The sequence below is a fragment of the Peromyscus maniculatus genome, chromosome 3 (assembly GCF_049852395.1).
Source record: "Peromyscus maniculatus bairdii isolate BWxNUB_F1_BW_parent chromosome 3, HU_Pman_BW_mat_3.1, whole genome shotgun sequence".
NCBI lineage: Eukaryota > Metazoa > Chordata > Mammalia > Rodentia > Cricetidae > Peromyscus > Peromyscus maniculatus.
Genome location: NC_134854.1, coordinates 92,342,783 through 92,359,598, shown reverse-complemented (window position 1 = coordinate 92,359,598; position 16,816 = coordinate 92,342,783). Strand labels below are relative to the sequence as shown.

The following is a 16,816-nucleotide window of genomic DNA, read 5'->3' as shown; positions in this document are numbered from 1 at the left end:
ATTGTATTTTTTTTTGAGACAGGGTTTCTCTGTGTAGCTTTGCGCCTTTCCTGGATCTCACTCTGTAGACCAGGCTGGTCTCAAACTCACAAAGATCCTCCTGCCTCTGCCTCTGGAGTGCGGGATTAAAGGCGTGCGGCACCACTGCCTGGCGATACATTGTAATTTTAATTCCCACCATTTCAATTGTGTTTTTTTCCTTTATTCATCTTCTCTGCTGTGTAGCTGATTGTTTTACCCATCTGACTTATGACTGCCTATGTATCATTAGCTTTCCTCCCTACATCCTTGACTGAATAAATATTTTGGTTGTATCTTTTTTGGTGATCCATTATTTTTTAAATCTTCACTCAACATTGTACCAATTTAGATCTTTGAGTTGCATCCTTGAGTGAATTATGATCCATTGTAGACATCAATTTTTACTTGATTTTTAATGATCTTCTGTTTCTTTGTTATGATTCCTAACTGTTAGCTTAAGTACCCATTTGGTTTATTTGAGGCTTTTCTAAATTCAGCAACCTACACTCAAGGATTTCCTGCCCAGAACCACTCAGAGAACCACTCAGCTTTAAGGAATTGGGAGATCTTCAGCAACATTATGCAGTCTGTAATATACTTGTCCCCTGCCATATCTCCAAGTTACATGCTCAATACGTTTCTTAATCAGAACATGGACATGATTAGTTAGCACAATTTTCACATGGGAGCACAAAATAATCCCTTCTGAGAACATTAAGCTTTATTAATTCATATGAAGTGTAAAGACTGGAAGGCAGAATGTGCTGACACATAATTATATCCAACATTAAGTAGACAGAGATTTCTCAGTTTCCACACTGAAAATCAGGTATGGAGACTTCACAGGGAGATATGGCCCCCAAAACAAAGACAACACATAGCACATTTTCCTTCCTCGGCAGATTCTAAGTATGTAAAAATTCATGTGTGTATGTGTGTATATATGAGTACATGTGTGTATATATGTATATGTATGTGGATATTGTGTATCTATTGTGTATATGTACATATGTATGTGTGTATGTGTGTGTATGTGTTGAGTATGGAGGTGTGCCTATATGATTGACATAGACAGATAAAAGCAGAAGAGGGACTAGGGAAAAAAAGACAGCAGGAAAGGGAAGGAGAAATAGGAAAGGTTAGTGCATATGGTCAAAATATATGAGATGCAGATGAACAGTCCTTTTAAACAAGAAACAGAGAGCCACATGCAGTGTTAAAAGCCTAAGAGGTCAGAGCAGCAGCTGAGAGCCGCATTTCTTAGACTTTGCTGCCACTGTCCTCCTTCCCCTCAGAAAGAGACCTACTTCCCGTGGATCTGTTTTTTTTATTGACTTTCTGTTCTGCCTTCTCATTGGCTGTAAACCCAACCACATGACCTCCTGGTCACTGCCTGTCTATACAGACCTCCAGGTGTTCTATGATTGGCATTGAGATTAAAGGCACGTGTCTCCATACTGACTATAGCCTTGAATGCACAGAGATCTGCCTGTCATGTGACCAGGATTAAGGGCACGTGCTACCACTGCCAGACTTCTGCTATGGCTTGTTATTAGCTCTGACCCCCAAGCAACTTTATTTATAAACATACAAATAAAATCACATTTCAGTACAAATAAAGCATCACCATAATGAGATACTGGAAAAGCATTTCTTTTAAGAAAATTGTGTCCAATGAATTTACATCAATAAAAGATTATAAGGGGCAGCAAAATGGACCAGATGGCAAAGACACTTGACACCAAGCCTGATGACAAACCTGAGCTTGGTCCCCAGAACTTAATGACAAAGAGACAATCAAGTCTAAGCATCCTTTGACCTCCACAACTATGCCTAGTCACATGTGCACCAAGAAACATGTACAAACAGACACAGAGACACACAAACACACACTCACATAAAGACAGAGAGGTACTTAATTAATTAAAATGTAAGAAAATGTAACAGAATTTATGGAAAGGAAAGGAAAAAACAGAAAAAAATGACAGCAGTAAGGAAGTAAGAAGGCCCTAGAGAATCTACAAAAAGCAGGAAACACTCTTTCCACAGCCTCCACATCAACATACAGTTTGTCATTGTTGTCACTTCAGCCCATAGACTCTTATGATGGACACCAAAGCTCCAGAACTATGAAAAGATAAATCCTTTATATTCAAGACACAGAGTTTGGGGTATTAGGTTACAGAAAGAGTAGGAAAATAATACTGAGTTCTCTTTTGCATTATCACATAAAGGTTTTTCATACCAAAAGACATAAGAGACATTAAACCCATTATATTTAGCTGGGCTCTAAAGCAGAAGGGGGAAGAGGAAGTGTGCAGGTCCAGGGCTGTGTGTGGTGCGGGCAGCTGGTGAGACTCTCAGAGGTTTTTGTTGGAGGTTGAAGCACTGTGGGAGGAGTACTGCGATACTGCTGACAGTAGTAATCAGCCAGGTCTTCAGCCTGGACACTGCTGATGGTGAGAGTGAAATCTGTCCCAGACCCACTGCCTGTGAAGCGATCAGGGACCCCAGTGTACCGAGTGGATGCAAAGTAGATCAGCAGTTTAGGAGCCTGCCCTGGTTTCTGCTGGTACCAGGCTAAGCGGTTCTTGTTATTGTATAAAAGACTCTGACTGGACTTGCAGCTGATGGTGACCTTCTCTCCTGCTGACACAGCCAGGGAGGATGGAGACTGGGTCATCACGATATCTGCACAGGCTCCTGCAATCAGGAATATCAAAGTTCATGCATAATTAAAAAAACCTACAGAATTCAATACAGATTAAAATTTTCATTTAATGTCCTCGTAATGCTATATTGTCAGAGTATTATTGCATAAATATTATTACAGCCTGACACACATTGTAAATTTTTATATACAAAGAAGTGACTCAAAAAGGTTATAATATTTAAAATTTCTCACCAGACACCCAGAGCAGCAGGGACATGAGGACCTGGGTCTGTGACTCCATCCTGCTCCCCTGCTTGTCTGATGCAGCTCTGTTCTCACTGTAAAGGCCTGGTTTATAAATTCTGAGCAGCTGGTCTAGGCTGGAGGAGTTGATGCAAAGCAGTCAGCAGATACAAAAGCAAATGCCTGGGCAGTGTGTGTGACAGTGGGTGGTGTCAATCACCAGGCAAATGTACCATCACAGAGAGCATGAGAAATCACTGAAAGATATTGCCTTACAGCTCTCCAACAAAAATCTAGCATGATCTCTAATAGATGCTTTGGTTAAAATCCAAGACATATTTAAATCAGGTGTCTTGTGCAGAAACATTAGGAGAGCTATCTCAGATTGACTGTCCTAGGGAAATGATATGTTCAAACAATTACAACAACAAATTAGGAAACATACAGTGAAGAATATGTGCAATTAGTGAAAGGAAGGATGGAATGAAGAAAAGAGGAAAGCCAAAAATGAGAGAATTAATACTAATTATTTTCATTATCTCCCATCTCTGGAGCAATTCTTATAGTAAAGACAATGAACAGTGCCTCAGTTATTTGGGCTCTAGTTTCCGGTCAAAAATTGAACAGAGATGCAAAAGAAGCCCCTGATCGCTTTGTAGAAATCCTGAGGACATTAATTTCAACCTGAAATCAGAGGAACTTTTATCTCAAAGCAAAGGTAAACCTTACAGAAAGCAACACGTATCCTTCCTACAACTTCAGGAAACAAAGATGGCTCTAAATTGGAGGGAATGGATGGGGAATGAAAGAAACAAGATTTTTTCAAGAAGTCATGGCTGTAGACCAACACTGTGCATTCCAGATATGCATATTCTAGAGTAATCTAGAAATTAACAGCATTGGAACTGGGTTAAGATGATCTTGCTGACACAGTGAATAGGGAAAAACCATTTCCAGAAGGGGGTAAAGTCATCTTAAATCAAGTAACAATTTTATAGACACCAATAGACTTCATCATCAGAGATCATTGCCATCCAAAGGAAAAAAAATGTTTGAGAATGAATGAAAATCAGTAATAATAACAGAAATCATAGAACCTGCTTGGATTTCAGTTTAGTGGACAGTAAAAGTGTATGTAAGAAGACAATTGTAAAGACAGTATTATGTATAAAGTACAAAAAAACCCAGAAGAATAAAGAAATAAATAATAAATAAATAAATTATTAAATAAATAAATAAAAGATCATGGCAAGGAGTCATGATTCCAGAACTGAGGAAACAGAAGCAGGAACATCATGAGTTTGAGGCCAGCCTCGGTTACATAGCAAGTTCTAGGCCAGTCTAATCTATGCATGGAGACAGTCTCCCCTAGACTTGTCCACACCTAGCCTCCAGCAATTCATTAAAACACTTCAGGTTCTTCTTCTCTTCCCTGCTTCCAAAGTAGAATTAAATCTTGTTATCTTGTGAATCTCTGTAACAGCCTGGGTCTGTAATCTTGGGGAGTAGCTTTTGATTTGTGACCTCCTTTCTCCTATGGGTCTAAACAGAGTTGATGATTTTACAGTTTGTTCAGTTTCTTCCTTTTTGTTAAAATGCAGTGGCCTCTTCTAGGAACCTCACACAAAGAACTAAAAGCTTCAAGGCTCTGTTCCATTAACTTTTCTGTATTACATGTACTACCTCATTGATTTCTCAAACCAGGTTTGGAATACATGGCTGTCTGTACTCTGTAGGTGTGTTTATGTGTTTTGTGTGAGATTAGTTGTTCCCATGGTTGCTGGACACTCAGAGTAAGGATACGCCACAGTGCCTGATTTTCATGAGGCATTCAGAATCTTAAAAAAAAAGAAAACTTCTGAGTGTTGTATGATGTTTTGTTTCTGTTCTGACAATTAAAACTTGCCTGGAGAACAGAGAGCAGAGCTGGCCACAAGTTAACCACAGAGGTCAGGCAGTGGTGGTACACATCTTTAATCCCAACACTTGGGAGGAGGAATTAGGAAGATCAGGATATCAATACCACACTGGGGTACACAGGATTGAATCAGTCTAAAAGGGAAACAGAGTGAGGTGGTGGTGGCACAGACCTTTAATCCCAGAACTCAGAACTGAGGAGGTGGAGACAAGAATACAAGGCAGATAGAGGCAGGAATATAAGGTGGGTAGAGACAGGGTCTTGCCCATTCAGTCTGAGGATTCATAGAAGAGGGATGCCATTTATGTCTGAGATTTGATAGAGGAAAGAAATTTCTGGTGGCTGACTGCTCACACTCAGAAGCTCAAGCCTGGCCAGTGTTGACACATTCACATCCTGATGCCTGCAGAACCAGATGTAGAACTCTCAGCTACCTCTCCAGCACCATGTATGCTTGAGTGGCATTATGCTTTCCACTGTGTTGACAATGGACTATGTCTCTGAACTGTTAGCCAGCTCCAATTAAATGTTTTCCTTTATAAGAGTTGGTGTGGTCATGGTGTCTCTTCACAGCAGTAAAACTCTAAACATGGAGGTTTTCAATTTATGATAACACCCATTTTTCAAATCTTTTTGTTGTTACTGTTGTTGTTTAAGGACCAAAATCTCTCCATATGTGTCACAGTTAATTTATAATAAACCTACCATTGAACTGAAAAAAAAAAACTTCCATTGGCACTTGAGTGTTAGATTTAATTTTAAGCACCAATATCACTTTCAGCTGATTTTTTTTTCTTTTTTAATATGAAAACAATTGTCTGTCCTCTTTGTTACATGCAGAACATGTGAGAGGACCTACATATTCCTACATAATTATATTCTTGACTTCTAGTAGAATCATTTCCTATTTTATGTAAAAGTAACCTCAATTTGCTTCTTGAATTTATCATTTTCCTATAAAGAATGATGTTTTAATGGACACATTTGTCTAGTGATATCTTCCATGACATAACCAAAGTTGTGGAATGAGACCGTCTACCTAATCCTTTCTCCATTTAGTTTGTTCTTCAATGGTGCACTTTTGATCTAAAAGATCAGAAGAAAGAAATCACATGCTTTCAAAACTGTTATGGTGGATGAGCTGGCAATTAAGCTGGAATGAGATGTGTTTTGTCTTTACAGCATCTTCTGCAGAATTAAAGGACTGATGAAGTTTCAGGAAGAACAGGAACAGGCTCTGATTGGTCCCAATAGAGAGCATCAGCACAGGGACGTTCTCACTACTTTTTCAGTGTTTCTGTCTTTGCTCTGGGCTTCTGACAAATGATGGCACTCATCATATCTGGAAGCCCCTTGAGATTGTGTTTTATTGGAGAAAATGAGGCTTGACTGAACACTGTTTTCTTATTTTGACTTAATGTCTAAGAGGTGGAGCCACTAACACTAATTTTATTACACAGAACACCTCCCATTAAGTGTGCAAAATGGCTTGAATGCTTACAGAATAATCCAATGGTATTATTGTTAAACATATCAATATTTCAAACTTCCAATTCTCACTCTTTTCTTTGAAGTAAAGTGAAGCTAGAAACACCTTAACCTGTATTTATTGTATTGTGAAGAATAAAAATCCATTAAGTGATTAAAGTTGAAGATTCTCATCCAGACATGCTCAACACATGATAGGATGGCCATGTTACTTTCTGTTCGTGGTGATGAATGTATGGTAGAAAAAAAACGATATTAGCTCAGAGCCAGACAAGAAAATAGAATAAGGTGGGGGAGGTAGCTTTAGGGCCCTACATCACTCCTCATGGATGTGCCATTGATGACCTAAAGACTTAACACTAGACTTGTATTTTGAAAGTCCTACCATCACCCAAATAGGCATGCTGGGGAGCAAGCATTTTATCTCATGGACTTGAGTGTCAATCCAGATCCAAATGTGAAAATTCTTGCAGCTTAAGGGAAATGCACTGATTTCCAATCAGACCCTCATATTGTAAATAACATTACAATGGATATCTAGAGTGAAGACCTCCTGACTAGTTAAATACTTTAAAGGAGATGCATGACTTTGCTAACATCTTAAATTGTCACCCAATTGTTAGAAAAGTGATTGTTAGAAAAGAGCATTATCTGGGACTTGGCTGAGATTTGTGTTCAAAGTTTAGCCTTGTGAGGAATTGATGGTGACTCTGAAAAGAGTAAAAAAGTACAATGTCGAAGCTTCCTCATGTTTCATAGTGAAGACAGTGTTGCTTTATCTGATTCTCTGACCCCAAAACCAAGCTCAGACTGCTGAGTTAGAAGCTGATTGACAAGATCCCTGGGTCCAGACTCTGTGATATTATCCCAGCTTAAGTTCTCATGAGCAAATCTTCTGTCTTTAGGGTTGATGATGACTTTGAGACCTTCGGTCCTCACACTTTCCTTTGTAGTGAAGGGAAGTGATGAAAGCTACAGCTTTATTAAAGGATTCTGGTTCATGTTGATATGTAGATAGATGGATAGATAGATAGATAGATGATAGATAGATAGATAGATAGATAGATAGATAGATAGATAGATATAGGTATATATGACTTGCTTTAGAATGCTTACCTAAGATTTTGTTTACTTAATAAAAATAATCTCCTACAGAATTTCAAATTTATGAATTAAGTATTAGAGTAAAATAACTCATGTCTAATCAAAAATGTCAACTATCTGACACTAAAACGTTTTTAACCTTTTGTATTAACTGATATGTGTTTGTCTGTGGGCTTTTGTAATATAATTCTTTAATTTCTTTCCATTGATTCTTTTGATCTTAACCTCCAAGAAATGTTTTTAAGTTAAAAGCTTTAAGTGATCCTCTATTATGCTGAGAAAATATTAACAAGTTTTGATGGGATCATTTTAAGACAGCATAGGTGAAGTAAAAATGGTGGTTATTTTACTTAGAAAATAGGGCAGAAGCCCTGCATTGGACCTTTGATAATGCATTTGTTATCAATTTGAATTTTAAAAGACCACAAAGTCCAGATTATGCTGTGGATAATTGATTGATAAATAAAACACTGATTGGCCAGTAGCCAGGCAGGAAGTATTGGCAGGACTAGCAGAGAGGAGAATTGAGAGAACAGGAAGGCTGAGAGGAGGAGACACCAGCCTGCTGTCCAGGGAGCATCATTTAAAGGCAGCAGGTAAAGCCACAGAACACATGGTGACATATAGATTAACAGAAACGGGCTGAATATAGGAGTAAGAGCTAGACAATGGTAGGCCTGAGCTAATAACCGAGCAGTTTAAATAATATAAGCATCTGTATGTTCATTTTGTAAGTGGGCTACAGGACTGCCGGGCCTTGGTGGGACCCAGAGAGAACAACACTAGCTACACAGATTATCTTTAAAATATTTTAAATATTTGCATTCATATGTACATTTATTCATATATGTAACGTGATTAAGGCACAGACATAAGTTACTCTAGTCTAAAGAGGGGAATCTTGTCCAGTAGGAAACTTGTGCTCTAGAGCAGGAAGAATCACTTCTTTAGTCATTAAGACCCAGCATCTCTTCAGTGGCAACAACTGGCATTACCCTTTAAGGATTTTTGTTTGCTTGTTATTCTGTTGTTGATGAAATCTTTCCATCCAAAAGTGTTAGCACTTTCTGCCAGTATGTCAGTGTTCTGTATCATGTGAAAACTGTATCGAAATGAAAACATTAAAATCAAAACACAGACATCTTTTTAGCCCAGGGAAGCTGAGCCCTGGGTAATTGAGAGGGTGGTTGCAGGAGAGAGAAAGTGATAAAATGGAGTAACATTTAGGTCTCCCTAAGAAGTGTTACCAGATCAGCTTTACCTTTAACTTTTGTACTTACCTTTTAGACTGTTTTGTTCTCCTTTTTCAGGTCACAGTGCCATAGGGCCCTCTTCCCCAGAAAAGGGGTTCAGGATATCCCAAGAAGTAACATGCTTAAGTCTGAAGTGGGAGGGCTGACTCCCACATTCTAGAGACTTCCTCTCAGCTCAGACCTACACAGCACAGGACAGGTTGGCAGTAGAGGCTGCTCTGCTTTGACAGGGAAGGGCCCGTCAGCCTGATTAGGTGAGAGAGGGTTCAGGGAATTAGGTTTAGAGGTTTGAGCTGCCAAAACCTGATGTGCAGAAATGAAGGACAGGAGTGAAAATGGAAAGGAGAAGATTGCAAATATGTTAGGTCTTTTGTTATTTTTGAAGTTGTCCAAGTCAATGCCTGCCTTTCCCTCATACTTCCTGTTTCACAGGGCGGCTCCCTTACTACACTGTAAGCAGATTTCGGTCTCAGACAAGCTCCATGTTGGACCACACTACCAGGAAGAGATGGGGCCTCCCATTGGCTGGCATATAAATACACACACACACACACACACACACACACACACACACACACACACACACACACAGGCACATTTGATCCCTGCTCCACTCATTAACTGGAGTTAGAGTAGCCTCCAGCCAGTACCTCTACTTGTTAAATCCTTCCTGGGAAATCTCCTGCTCTAGTAGATGCAGTTAGTTCAGCTAAATGGGTAGGAGCTATTTTAAGAGATCTCATAACTGCAATATCAAATGAAAACAGCAAGAAGGAAAGAAATTAAGAAACTCCCTCAATGTTTGTGCCACTATTGATCCAGCATATCATGTAAGCAGCTCACAGTTGTAGATTACGTATGCTCAATATTGGAGAGAAAGTTTCATGAGCTCCTGAGAAGAAGGTATATTCTTTTGCATTTGGCTGAAATGTTCTGAGAATATCTGCTAAGTTATTTAGAATTATGAAATTATTTAATTTCAGCATTTCTTTGTACAGTTTTGTCTGGATGACATGTTTATCAGCAAGTGTGGAGTATTGATGTCATCCACAACCACTGTGTGAGAGTCAATATGTGCTTTCAGCTGCAGAAGCAGTATTTCTTTTATGAACTTGAGTACCTTTGTGTTTGGTGTATAAATGTTTAGAGTTACAATATCCTTTTGAAGTCATTTTTCTTTGATGATTATGTCATGTCATTCCATATATCTTCTGATTTGTTTTGGTTTAAAATCTATTTTGCCAGATATTAAAATAGCTCTCCCAGCTAGCTTCTTGGGTCCATTTGCTTGGAATAGCTTTTTTCAAACTTCTACACTGCAGTGATGTCTATCCTTGATGTTCAGGTCTATTTCTTAGATGCAGCAGAAAGACGGATCATGTTTTCTCCTCCATTCTGTTAGTCTGTGTCTTTTGATTAGGGAATTGAGGTCATTGAGAGTAAACTCTTTCATAATGTTTATTTTTTTAAATTCTGTTTACTGGGATTCATCTAGTAAATTCTCATTTGTTAACATTTCTACTGTACTGGCAGGTTTTGAACAGAAGATCCTGGCTTGATCTTTCATGGTTTTGGTAATTTTGAGATGTGATCTGGGCATGAGGACTTCCTTTGTTAGTTCTATACTGTGAATGATTGATTGACAAAGTGCTGATTGGCCAGTAGCCAGGCAGGAAGTATAGGTGGGACAAAAAGAGAGGAGAATTCTGGGAAGTAGAAGGCTGAGACTGGGATAGACACTGCCAGCGATCACCATGAGAAACCTGATGTAAGATAGCAGTAATCCATGAGCCACGTGGCAAGGTATATATTTATAGAACTTGGTCAATTTAAGATATAAGAACTAGATAACAAGAATCCTGCCACAGCCATACAGTTTACAAGAAATACAAGTCTCTGTGTGTTTGATTGGGTCTGAGCAGCTGTGGGACTGGTGGGTGAGAGAGATTTGTGCTGACCGTGGACCAGGAAAACTTTAGCTACAGTTCTAAGTTGCCATGCACAAAGGATGTTGGGACATAGAGGAGGATGTATGGGATGGTTGGGTCTAGAGGTTGGAAGTGGCTTGGGAGGAAGAAAGACAGGTAGATATAGGGTCATGGAATAGTGAACAGATTGTGCCTCCTGGTCCAGTCCTTGAATGTTTTTGTATATCTGGCTGGGTGAAAAGGTTGTGTGTCCATATGGGAGGGCCCTGTAAGGTGAAGCATCAGCAGGAAGAAGTCCTAGCAGAATTCTAGATGTTGCTTGATGCACAGACAGGAGTAGCTAGACAAATTTGGGACAATGAATATGGGACTGGGGCTAAGTCTGGCTGGTTGGGAAGGGTGTGGGGCAGAGGAGGCCAGGGAGATTCCTAGGGTTAGTCTGGGGAAAAGGATGCAGGAGATGTAGTTGGAGAGGCTTTGTATTCTGTTTTCATTTAATTCTAGGAATTTCAAATTTTTCTTCTTGATTTCTTCCTTGAAACAATTATCATTCATTAGTGTGTTGCCTAGTTCCTAGGAGTCTATGTATTTTATATGCTTTCTACTGCTCTTCTTATTCAGTTTTATTACCTTGTGGTCTTATAAAATATATAATGTTAATTTAGTTTGCCTATGTTCATTGAGTCCTGCTTTCTGTTGAAATACACACTAGTTTTGGAGCATATTCCATGAGCTGCTTTGAGGTTGGTTACATTGTGTATTACATTGACGGACTTTCGTATGTTGAACCACCCTCTCATTCCTGGGATGAAGCCTACTTGATCATGGTGGATAATTGTTTTGATGTGTTCTTGAAGTCTGTTTGCCAGTATTTTATTGAGTATTTTTGCATCAATGTTCATGAGGGAGATTGGTCTGTAGTTCTCTTTCTTTGTTGCATCTTTGTTTGGTTTAGGATTCAGGGTAATTGTAGCCTCATAGAAGGAGTTTGGTAATGTTCCTTCTGTTTCTATTGTGTGGAACAATTTAGAGAGTATTGGTATTAACTCTTCTTTGAAGACCTGGTAGAATTCTGCACTGAAACTATCTGGTCCTGGGGTTTTTTTGGTTGGGAGACTTTTAATGACTGATTCTATTTCCTTAGGGGTTATTGGACTATTTAATTAGTTTATCTGGTCTTGATTTCAGTTAGGTATGTGGTAACTATCCAGAAAATTATCCATTTCTTTTAGATTTTCCAGTTTTGTGGAGTAGAGGTTTTTGAAGCATGGCCTGATGAGTCTCTGAATTTCCTCATTGTCTGTAGTTATGTCCCCCTTTTCATTTCTGATTTTGTTAATTTGGACTTTCTGTGTGTCTTTTGGATGAGGGCTTGTCTATCTTGTTGATTTTTTCAAAGAACCAACTCTTTGTTTCATTAATTTTTTGTATTGTTCTCTTTGTTTCTATCTTATTGATTTTAGCTCTCACTTTGATAATTTCCTGGTGTCTGTTCTTCCTGGGAGACTTTGCTTCTTCTTGTTCTAGAGCTTTCAGGTGTGCTGTTAAGTCACTAGTGTGAGATTTCTCCAACTTCTTTATGTGGGCATTTAGTGCTATGAATTTCCCTTTTAGCATTGCTTTCATAGTGTTCCATAAGTTTGGGTATGTGGTGTCTTCATTTTTGTTGATCTGTAGGAAGTATTAATTTCTTTCTTTATTTCTTCCTTAAACCATTGGTGATTCAGTTGAGCATTGTTCAGTTTTCATGAGATTGTAGGTTTTCTGTAGTTTTTGTTGTTGTTGAAATCTAACTTTAAACCTTGGTGGTCTTATAGAACACAGGAGGTTATTCCAATTGTTTTGTATCTGTTGAGATTTGCTTTGTGGCCAAGTATGTGGTCGATTTTAGAGAAGGTTCCATGGGGTGCTGAGAAGAAGGTATATTCTTTTTTGTTAGGATGGAATGTTCTGTAGATATCAATTAAGTCCATTTGAGTCACAACATCAGTTAAGTCCTTTAATTCTCTGTTAAGTTCAATTTGGGAGATCTGTCCAATAGTGAATATGGGGTGTTGAAGTCTCCCACTATTAATATGTGGGGTTTTATATGTGGTTTAAGCTATAGTAATGTTTCTTTTACATATGTGGGTGATCTTGTGTTTGGGGCATAAATGTTCAGAATTGAAACTTCACCTTGATGGATCTTTCCTGTGATGTGTATGTAATGCCCTTCTTCATCTCTTTTGATTGATTTTAGTTTGAAGTCTATTTTGCTGGATAATAGAATGGCTTGCTCTGCTTGCTTCTTAAGAGCATTTGTTTGGAAAATCCTTTCCCAGCCTTTTATTCTTAGGTAGTATCTATCTTTGAAGTTGAGGTGTGTTTCTTGTATGCAGCAGAAAGATGGGTACTGCTTTCACATCCATTCTGTAAGCCTGTGTCTTTTTATAGGTGAATTAAGTCCATTGATATTAAGGAATAGCAATGACCAGTGATTGTTCATTCCTATTATTTTTTGGTGGTAGTGTGTGTGTACTTTTGCTCTTTGGGGTTTACTGCTGTGGCATTATCTATTGCCTGTGTTTTTGAGGGTGTATCTGACTTCCTTAGGTTGGAATTTTCCTTCTAGTGCTTTCTGTAGGGCTGGGTTTGTGGATAAGTATTGTTTAAATCTGGCTTTGTCTTGGAATGTCTTCTTCACTCTGTCTATGATGACTGAAAGTTTTTCTGGGTATGTTAGTCTAGGCTGGCATCCATGGTCTCTTAGTGTCTGCATTATATTTGTCCAGGTCTTTCTGGCTTTCAAAGTCTCCATTGAGAATTTGGGTGTTATTCTGATGGGTTTGCCTTTATAAGTCACTTGGCCTTTTTCCTTTGCTGCTCTTAATATTCTTTCTTTATTCTGTATGTTTAGTTGTTTAATTATTATGTGGCAAGAGGACTTTTTTGGGGTGTCTAGTCTGTTTTGTGTTCTATAGGCTTCTTGTATCTTCATAGGTATTTCCTTCTTTAAGTTGGGAAAGTTTTCTTGTATGATATTGTTGAATATATTTTCTGTGCCTTTGAGTTGGTATTCTCCTCTTTCTTCTATTTCTACTATTCATAGGTTTGGTCTTTTCATGGTGTCCCAAATTTCTTGGACATTTTGGTTCATGACTTTGTTGGCTTTAGTGTTTTCTTTGACTCATGAATCTATTTCTTCTGCCGTATCTTCAGCACCAGAGATCCTCTCTTCCTTCTCTAGCATTCTGTTGGTTATACTTGCATCAGAAGTCCCTGTTCATTTACTCAGATATTCTATTTCCAGCATTCCCTCTGTTTGTGTCTTCTTCATTTTTTTTCTATTTCCATTTTCAGGTCTTAGACTGTTTCCTTCATCTGTTTCATTGCTTTTTCATGATTTTCTTTCAGGGATTTATTGTTTTCTTCTGTTTTTTTGTCCTTTCCTCTAGTTTTTTTTATACCATTCTTCCCAATTTTTGTTTGTCTTTTCCTCAATTTCAGTTTTGATTTCTTCTATATAAGGCTCTAGACTCTTCATGATGTTATACATAAGGCTATTTTCTTCTACTTCTTCCATTTTGTGATGTTCAGGTCTAGCTGTTGGAGGTGAGCTCGGTTCTGCTGATGCTGTATTGCTCTTCATTTTGTTGTATATACTTCTGCCTTGATGTCTGCCCATCTCCTTGTGGATTTGTTCTTGTTCTTATCAGCACTCTTTGTCCAGACAGAGCTGACAAATTCAGGAAGCCTCTCTCTGTTCCAGATGGAAGCTCTAGGCCAGATGAGAGCTGGGGGCTGATCTCTGAGTCTCAGGAATTGGCTGAGGTCTCAGGCGGATGGGCGTGGGGACATTACGTGGAGATTGCAGGGTCTGCCGGGGGTCTTCGAGAAGGGGAACCTTCCCCGTGGTTGGAGGGTCCTGCCCGATGGCCAGAACCTGGAGCCAAGTTGGAGAGGTCTTCTCTGGAATGGCTGGTGCCAAGGGATGGGACCTAGGGGCAGGCCTCTCTGGGTATGAGCCCAGGCACTCACCTCTTGTCCAGATGGGAGCTCCTGGGCAGGATGGGAGCTGGGGCCTGGTCTCTAAGTCTCAGGAAATGGTTGGGGTCTCAGGTGGATGGTCGTGGGGCCAGAGCATGGAGATTGCAGGGTCTGCTGGGGGTCTTCAAGAAGGGGAACCTTCTGGTGGGGGTAGATGGGATCCTGACCAATCGCCAGAACCTGGGGCCAAGTTGGGCAGGTCTTCCCTGAAATGGCTGGTGTCCAGGGATAGGACCTAGGGGCAGGCCTCTCTCTCAATAAGTTTCTTAATCAGAACACTGATGAGATTAGTCTGCATATTGTTTACACAGGAGCACAAATGATTGCCCTCTAAAAACACTAAATTCTGTTAAACAATACATGATGGAAAGACTGTAGAGTAGCATCTACTAACACAGCATTACACCCAATGTTAGAGTGGAGAGAGGTTTCTCATTCTCAACAGTTGGAAAGCAGATGAGGGGCCTTCAGAGGAAGATGTAGCCCCAGAAATATGAGCAGCAAATATTACATTTTCTTTCCTTTGTGGATCCTAAATATGTTGTATTGTATGTTAAGTTTGTGTGTATAAATGTATATATATATATATATATGTGTGTGTGTGTGTGTGTGTGTATGTATAAATGTGTATCATTTTATGTGTGCATGATCATATGTGTGTGTGTATTTGTGTTTGTGCATATGCATGTGGTATGTGTATACAAATGTGTGTATGTACTTATGTATATGTGTGTGAAAAATAGAAGAGAGATTACAGTAAAAATGGGTCACAGCAGGAAAGAGAAGGGGAAATAAGAAAGATCAGTGGATGTGGTCATAATATATGATACACTTGAAGACATTGCTTTTATGGTATGTGTATGCAATGAATATGCATTAATAAAGAAATTTAATGTTAAGAAAGACTGCTCAGAGAGCAAAGACTCTTGCCACAAAGCTTGACATGAGACCTGAATTTTATCCCCAGAACTGATACAACAAAAAGAAAGACTCATGTCCAAGTTGTTGTCTGACTTGTGCACCTACATACATGTACACATGCAAGTTTGCATGCACAAAAATGTAATTACATAAAATATAATTTAAAAGTAAAATAATTTATGAAAAAGGAAAGAAAACCTTGAGAAATATTTAGCAATAAAGAAGTAAGAAAGTCCTCTAGAAACTAGAAAAAGAAAGAAACTTTCCTAGAGCAGCAAACTGAAATGATGTTTGCCTACATCATCACTTCAGCCCATAGAGTCATATGTTGGATACCAGAACTCTTGAACTATAAAAAGATAAATCTCTCACACTCAAGCAACAGGGCTTATGATAAACTGTTACAGAAAGATAATACTGGTTTCTTTCCTGCATTTTCATATATACATTTTTTTTATACCAAAAGACATAAGACACATTGAACCCAATATTTTTGCTTGGCTCAGCAAACTTTCACATCAGAGCTTCAGGCACACCAGTTCTCAGGCAGAAGGGGGAAGTGTGTAGTCAAGGTCTGTGTGTGGTGCAGGCAGAGGTTTTTGTTGGAGGCTGAAACACTGTGGGAGGGATATCATAATCCTGCACACAGTAATAATCTGCCAGGTCTTCAGCCTGGACACTGCTGATGGTGAGAGTGTAATCTGTCCCAGACCCACTGCCTGTGAAGCGATCAGGGACCCCAGGGTCCCGAGTGGATCCCCAGTAGATCAGATGTTTAGGAGCCTGCCCTGGTTTCTGCTGGAGCCAGATTAAGCGGTTCTTCTTGCTAATGTTGCCAAGCAGACTCCGACTGGACTTGCAGCTGATGGTGACCTTCTCTCCTGCTGACACAGCCAGGGAGGATGGAGACTGTGTCATCACGATGTCCCCACAGATACCTGTGACCATGAAATGACAATGAACATGCACAGAATCACAAACACACATTTTGACAGTTGATTTTTCATTCAATGTTCTTATAATATCATATTGTCAAAGTATTATTATGTAAGAAATATTATGCCCTAGGATGCCTTGCAAATTTCTTATATACAAAGAAATAACTCTGAAATAATTATGATAGTTTTGGACTTCTCACCAGACACCCAGAGCAGCAGGGACATGAGAACTTGGGTCTGTGACTCCATCTTGCTTCCCCTGCTGTATGATGCAGTTCTCATGGGAAAGCCCTGGTTTATAAATTCTGAGCCACTGGGCTGGG

General features: G+C 39.2%; 1 pseudogene and 1 gene segment (V, D, J or C); both read right to left on the bottom strand.

Annotated features, from left to right (window-relative positions):
- Nucleotides 1-2,299: 2,299 nt before the first annotated feature.
- Nucleotides 2,300-3,052, bottom strand: LOC121828227 (immunoglobulin kappa variable 4-1-like). The segment is given in 2 exon segments: nt 2,300-2,724; nt 2,927-3,052. Coding segments are annotated over 2 exon segments (474 nt in total).
- A 13,070-nt stretch (nt 3,053-16,122) lies between these two features.
- On the bottom strand, nt 16,123-16,473 carry LOC143272236 (immunoglobulin kappa variable 4-1 pseudogene; annotated as a pseudogene).
- Nucleotides 16,474-16,816: the final 343 nt, after the last annotated feature.